The following is a 7,130-nucleotide window of genomic DNA, read 5'->3' as shown; positions in this document are numbered from 1 at the left end:
TAAGAAACCCAAGCGACGCACGTATTTTTTTCTTATTTAAAATAAGAGTAATGTTATTTGTCCCGAGTCACGATGAGTGACGATCCACTCACGTGTTGACACGTGGCAACGAACTGCCACGTGTCAACACGTGAATGGATCGTCACTCATCGTGACTCGGGACAAAAATCAATTCCGTTAAAATAAACATGAATAGACACTGACAAACATAAAATTTACTTAAAAAATAAAATAAAAAAATTCCCAAGCAAAACAAGTTGTAACGAGGCAGAAAGTCCAAAGGTTTTGCGAGGTTGGGAAACAACCATGTGGAGAAGAAACTCGCTGAGTTTCTCTTCGAAACTCTTGAATCTGAAGAGACCCAACGCCTCCCAAAACGGCGGCGTTAGCTCCTTCTTGCTACATCGATCGCTCTCTCCCCCTTACAATCCATCTTCATCTCCATCTTCTTCTGCGATTCATGAATTGCCCAAATTAGGGCTTCAGAGATCCGATGGGTTTCGAACTCTCTCCGCGACCTCGATCGATTCCATGGTGGTCTCAAGCGCTCGGGAAGCGGCGGAATTGGCTCGCCACTACGGTCGCTGCTACTGGGAGCTCTCCAAAGCCCGCCTCAGGTACCTTTTTTTTTTTTCTTTCTTCTAAAGCCCTAGATTGAGGTTTTTGGTATCTAGATTTTTTATAATTTATCGACGGCCTAATGGTCCTTTTTTCTTAGAGGAAATTGTAGTTGCAAATTTAGTCGAGATTTTATGTGGTCTAGTCTTGGGTTTCACATAGTTTGTTATAAAAATTAACTTTTTAGTTTCTGTTTATAAAATGGAATGGGGCTGTGTTTATACAGAAATATAGTTTTGCGATTTATCATGCTCTGAGTCACAACCGAGCTTGCCAATTTCAGTCTTAGGTTCATCATCGTTTGTTTCTGACTGGAAATCAATACATTTGGAACAAACCGGGGTTGTTTATAATTGAAATGTGAAATTTTTTTTTTTTTTTTTTTTTGGGAATACATAGAGACGTGAGAACAAATAGCAAGTTCTCTACGCTTCCCGACGCCCATTCCTTGGCCAGCTTGCTTCAGTCATGCGATACGCACAGCTCGTTAAATCAGGGAAGGCAGATTCACCTTGTTTTTCTGAAAAAGGGGCTTCTGGGAAGTTCGGTTATCATGGGAAACCGCCTTATGCTGATGTATGTGAAGTGTGGCAACATGAGTGATGTGCATGCTTTATTCCAGGAAATGCCCTTAAGGAACAGTTTCTCGTGGAATACAATGATTGAAGGTTATATGAAATCGGGGAACCATAGAAAGTCGCTTGAGTTTTTTAGAAAGATGCCCGAGAAAAATGATTTCTCTTGGAAAACAGTTATTTCGGGTTTTGCAAAGGCGGGTTTGCTAGATTATGCTCGGCAATTGTTTGATGACATGCCTATCAAAACCGTCGTTACATGCACGTTGATGATCGATGGGTATGCAAAGAGTGGGCATCATAGAGAGGCGTTAAAGCTTTTCAAGCATTTGAGTTTGACCACGTTAGGTGTATCTCATGTTGATAAATTCGTCTTCACTACAATATTTAGGGTTTGCACTGACCTGGTTGCTTTTGGTTGTGGAAAGCAAATCCACGCCCGCATCGTGGTTGGTGAAATGGAATTTGACCCAGCTTTAGCAAGTTCTATGATAAATTTTTATGGCAAGTGTGGAGATTTGGAAAGTGCAAGTCATGTTTTCAATATGAGGAAGGAACCTGATGACTACTCTTTATCAACACTGATTATAAGCTATGCGAATTTCGGTAGGATGGATGATGCGACAAGAGTTTTTAATATGAGCAATAACCCAAGTGCGGTGTTATGGAGTTCAATGATCTCTGGGTACGTTTGCAACAATGATGCCGTTGGAGCATTGAGTATGTATAGTAATATGAGGGGTAGTGGTGTTCTAGGGGACTCTTCGACCCTGGTCAGTGTTTCAAGTGCATGTAGTCTCCTAGGTATTGCTATACTTGCTAAACAAATCCATGCAAATGCTTGCAAGGCTGGTATGATTGATGATATCGTCGTTTCTAGTGCTCTTCTTGACTCATACTCCAAGTGTGGAAGCTTTGACTATGCCTGCAAATTATTTCGCGAGTTGAAGACTTTCGACACAATAATGTTGAACTGTATGATTACTACTTATTTGAATTGTGGTAAAATTGAAGAAGCGAAACATATATTCAGGTCAATGCCTGTGAGAAGTTTAATATCATGGAATTCGATGCTAGTAGGTCTTTGCCAAAATGGTTTCTCCATTGAAGCTTTAGATCTTTTCCAGGAGATGAATAAGACGGGGTTGAAATTGGACAAGTTCAACCTAGCTAGTGCGATTACTGCATGTGCAGGTCTTTCTTCCCTTGAATTTGGGGAACAAATTTTTTCTAGAGCTGTCGTGGTTGGACTTGAAAAAGATGAGATAGTTTCCAATTCCTTTCTCGACTTCTACTGCAAGTGTGGCCTCGTAAGAAATGGCCGAAAAGTATTTGACAACATGATGAAGGTCGATCAAGTCCCGTGGAACTCCATGCTGATGGGTTATGCCACAAATGGTCATGGACCTGAAGCTCTTGAACTTTTCCATGCAATGCAGCAAGCTGGTGTGACACCCTGTGGCATAACGTTTACTGCTGTGTTATCTGCATGTGGTCATTGCGGACTGGTAGAAGAGGGAAGAAGATGGTTTTCTTTGATGGAACGACATTATAAGATCAACCCAAGCATTGAACATTATGCTTGCTTGATAGATCTTTTTTCCCGTGCTGGTTGCCTTGAAGAAGCAATGGCCTTAATTGATGAAATGCCCTTCAAGGCAGACGCTGGCATGTTATCGTCAATTTTGAGAGGTTGTATGGCTGATGGAAATAAGACTCTTGGAAAGAAAGTGACGGAAGCAATAATGAAGCTTGATCGTGAGAACTCAGGTGCTTATGTACAGCTGTCAAACATACTAGCCTCATATGGGGAGTGGCAAGGTTCAGCAGATGTTAGAAAAGCAATGAGGCGTGAGGGAGTTCAAAAGAATCCTGGATATAGCTGGTCTGATTGTTGAACAAGAAACATGGGCTGTAGCGTGGGCGATGGCGTTTCCTAAAGATACTTCTAGAGACATCCTTATCATAAACAGAAATAGAAAAAAGGAAAAAGGAGGACGCATTTGGAAAGTGAGGAAATATTGTTAACACCCTTCAAACAAGAACAGCCTTCTGTCTTGGTGTCACCAAACTTGCTAAAATAAATGTCAGCTGATTTATTCCCTTTTTAATTAAATGTTTGGATATTTTAACCAATACTCTTTAGATATCGGTTCTCATAGATTGCACAACATATCAGTGCTGATTTTTCTTCAAGCGGAAACAAAGCAGTATATCAGTGTTAATGAACTATAAGAATAACAATTTAAGGGTTAATTTTGGGCTCTTTTTACTTAGTAGAGGTTTTTTTGGTGAACCGGACCCACAACCTTTTAGATGTAGGCAGAGCTCTTTAGCATGGAGCTATTCCTTTTTGTGTCGTTTATTATCAACTCGTTGGTCTTTTCTTTTGGGGGTGCTATTTGGATTTTGAGCTCATTATCGCCAACTGTAATCAACTCAGAGACAAGCTGAGTCTTATCTGCTCTTACTGCTCACTCTGTTTATATCATAGAGGGGTTGTTTGTATTTATATTTTTAGTTTTATATCCCGCCACTTGTCTTATTTCATATACAGCTTGCTAGTTGTCGCAACTTCTGGGACTGGGTTTGTTCTTGGGAGTGGCAGTGCCATCGATTTAGCTGGACTTTGTTGGACGTGCACTGGCACCATGCTGGTCGCAGCATCTGCTAATTCCTTAAATCAGGTTGCTCTTGGAGTCTTTATTTATCTGCGTGAATGTTTCTCTTATCATGTAATCTTATTCTTTTGTTGGATGTTAACATCTACTTCAGATCTTTCCTAATGCGTAAGTTATTGTCGTTTAGGTGTTTGAGAAGAAGAATGATGCATTAATGAAGAGAACAATGAAAAGGCCACTGCCTTCGGGGCGCATAACAATAACTCATGCAGCTACTTGGGCGATATCTGCAGGTTTAGCAGGCACTACAATACTAGCGAGCCAGGTGACAATATATATTTACATATCACTCATCCCATTTGACCCAAAATTCCGGATATTATTGTTTTCCATTTAGTCATGCAAGTTTAGGCTTACTAATATTAAAACTCTTATGACAAGGTTTTTGCAGGCTAATGCTTTGGCAGCTGGTCTTGCTGCTTCGAATTTGGTTTTGTATGCATTTGTGTACACTCCCTTAAAACAAATTCACCCAGTAAACACGTGGGTTGGTGCTGTCGTTGGTGCTATCCCCCCACTTCTAGGGTGAGTTCATATGTCGTCACTTCACACGAGTTTCTTGGATAATTGAGTTAATACCTCAACATATTTATAAACTGAATTGTTTACATTCAAGTTGAACACAGATGTGGACATCAGAGTGGTACAAAGCATTGCTCAACTAATTTTTTTTTTTTTTTTTTCGTTTCAGTTGGGCTGCTGCTTCAGGGGATATATCTTTTAATGCAATGATTCTTCCAGCTGCTCTCTACTTTTGGCAAATACCTCACTTTATGGCCCTTGCTTACATGTGCCGCGACGACTACGCTGCTGGAGGGTACGGATGTGCTCCTTCTCTTTACTCAAATTTCCAAATCTCAAGCATAATTTCTCTTCTTATTTTACCACGTTGTCAAATGCTTTTATCTTTTTGGCGTTGGGAAATCTTTTATAAGAAAGCTGTTGCTTGATATGCTGGAAATTACTCTTTAGATGTTCTAAATGGTTTGTAAAAAGGCTAGTTATGCTGAGTAAATGGTATTTGTCAGTACAACAGGTTGACTAGCCCACAAGTTATTTGTGATGTTTCAACTGAATTACATTGTTGTTAAAGATAGTAATGTGTTTCAGGTATAGGATGTTGTCTCTTTTCGATGCCTCGGGTCAGAAAACTGCTTCTGTTGCTTTAAGGAACTGCCTCTATCTGATCCCGTTGGGGTTCTTGGCATATGATTGTGAGTCAAAATCTCCACGCCCAAACTTTCTTAATTATTTTCTCTCTTTCTTTTAGTCCCTTTAAACTTGTTTAGTGCAGTTCATCATCATTGTTTTCATTGTGAGAGAAAAGATACCTATCTGTGAAAAACATTTTATTTTCTTCTTGTATCCCAAGTGTAGCTGTATAACCGCTTTTCATCAACTATATGCATTTTCTTTTAAGACGTGTGATCTACAATCATAAAGAAAGCATGTCAAACAATCCTATCTTGAAATTGAATTTCAGGGGGCTTGGCATCGAAATGGTTTTGTTACGAATCCACATTCCTCACGCTTGCGATAACCGCCACAGCGTTCTCGTTCTATCGCCACCGAACCACACACAAAGCCCGGAAGATGTTCTTTGCGAGCCTTCTCTACCTCCCCGTTTTCATGTCTGGAATTTTGTTCCACCGCCTCTCCAACGATCACAAACTCGAGCTCGAGTTAGAGGAAGCCTTGCGAGAAGAGGTCAAGCCTAGGAAGAGTAAGAGAGTACAATCACAGCCTCCGGTTGCTTATGCCTCCGTCGCTCCCTTCCCCTTTCTTCCAGCTCCGTCCTATGTTGGTTATTGACCATATTTTCAAGCCTTGTATCTTTTTTTTTTTGTCAACGTAATAAAATATCAGAGGGTTTCCCTTGTAAAGGAATTTTTGTTTTCTTTATTGATTTCTCTGGATAGGCCGAAGTAATTTAAGGATTGAGATCAATTTATTTTTGTTTGGCTTCTTGGTCAATAATAGGAAGCCAGAAAACTGGGGGAGAGATGTAATCCCGAAGTATACAAATAATTTGACATCGCTGAGTTTATATTCTGTAAGGAATCCGAATTGAAATCAATGGAGGAATAGGATGTGCAGTGGTAAAATTTATCGAGAACTGTCTTTATTATTTTGCGTGTGGCATGATTGATAAACAAGTCAAATGTAGCCATATAGCGTGTGTTTTAACAGTGCTATAAAACCTTCAAGTCTGCATACGTGTTTATCTATTTGTGAGATTATATCAGAAAAATATAGCCATATGGTTAGTATTTAATTATGTGCAGTGTCAATTCACCACCACAAGTCCGATTGTTCAGTGGCTCTTTCTGAGAGAGAAATACGGCTTGGTAGTCCTGGCAATATTAATGATATTTGTTGATACGCGGCTACATATAACCAGGATCATTATAGATTACTAATGCGTGTATTCCGTTATAGCACAATTATCTCCTATTGACATTTAGATTTAGGTGCAAAGAATGCAGAGTAGGATGGGAACCAATGCGTGACTTAATAAAAGGCACGATAAATAAATAAAATTAAAAAGCATTATCAACTTGGGCATCGTGGCACAGCTGGCCCACCAAGGCTCAATCAAACTCGTTTCAAAATTAAACATGTGAAATCAAACTCCGCCTTGGGGAACATCAAGGTAATTCTCAAAATCCAAGAGCTATAGCACAATCTCTGTATGTGAGAGCTAGATTTGCCTCTTGGGACAAAGGGTATAGTCGATTAATTATGAAGAGCAAGACAACTCTCAACACCAATGAGAGAATGATCATGTTTAATCTCTCTAGCTCAAGGACGTTCAATGACACGACAAATCAAGATAACCGTGTCATACAATACAAGCAAAGAATCTTCACCGCTACTATTTCACGCTACCTATGATAGACGAGTAGACTTAAGGGGTTCAACTCTAGTTTGAATGGACCTTTTCTACAATGGTGCAACAATCTACCTAATCTTATAGAGGTTTGTTGGCAAAAGGAAATTTTCTTCGACTACTTACTATGCTCCGAAGAATCACTCTGAAACTATGTTGCCCAGCTCAATGAGGATGTCTATAGACCGTGTTGCAACCTACACACAACTATATCATAATCACAGAAGGGACTTTGAGTATGATCCGACCTATACAAGAGGTAAAGTGTGGAGGTAAGAAGATGATTGTAATAATGCATACTATGGATTAAAATGCAAGGAACTAAGAAAGGCACAACGATGAGAGGGGCATTGGACCGACCTCTAC

The 7,130-nt window shown here is 39.9% G+C and overlaps 1 protein-coding gene across 2 annotated transcripts; it reads left to right on the top strand.

Moving 5' to 3' along the window:
- Positions 1-231: 231 nt before the first annotated feature.
- Positions 232-5,990, top strand: COX10 (cytochrome c oxidase 10). 2 transcript variants are annotated; one of them, XM_089620276.1, is made up of 7 exons: positions 251-617; positions 3,751-3,880; positions 4,002-4,139; positions 4,266-4,399; positions 4,566-4,691; positions 4,985-5,088; positions 5,358-5,990. In XM_089620276.1, the coding sequence occupies exons 1-7, from the start codon at positions 307-309 to the stop codon at positions 5,684-5,686; spliced, it is 1,272 nt and encodes a 423-aa protein (XP_089476402.1). In that variant the 5' UTR covers positions 251-306; the 3' UTR covers positions 5,687-5,990. The 2 variants fall into 2 exon arrangements, with proteins under 2 accessions (XP_089476401.1, XP_089476402.1); XM_089620275.1 differs by lacking the exons at positions 3,751-3,880; positions 4,002-4,139; positions 4,266-4,399; ... (1 more) ...; positions 4,985-5,088; positions 5,358-5,990 and adding an exon at positions 1,018-3,737 and having other exon boundaries at positions 232-617.
- The last annotated feature ends 1,140 nt before the right edge of the window (positions 5,991-7,130 follow it).

This window comes from Urtica dioica, chromosome 7, assembly GCF_054948205.1.
Source record: "Urtica dioica subsp. dioica isolate 48M chromosome 7, U.dioica_male_clone48M_v1_H2, whole genome shotgun sequence".
Taxonomy (NCBI): Eukaryota; Viridiplantae; Streptophyta; class Magnoliopsida; order Rosales; family Urticaceae; genus Urtica; species Urtica dioica.
Note: the sequence above shows the minus strand (reverse complement) of the source record. Positions and strands in the feature narration are given on the sequence as shown.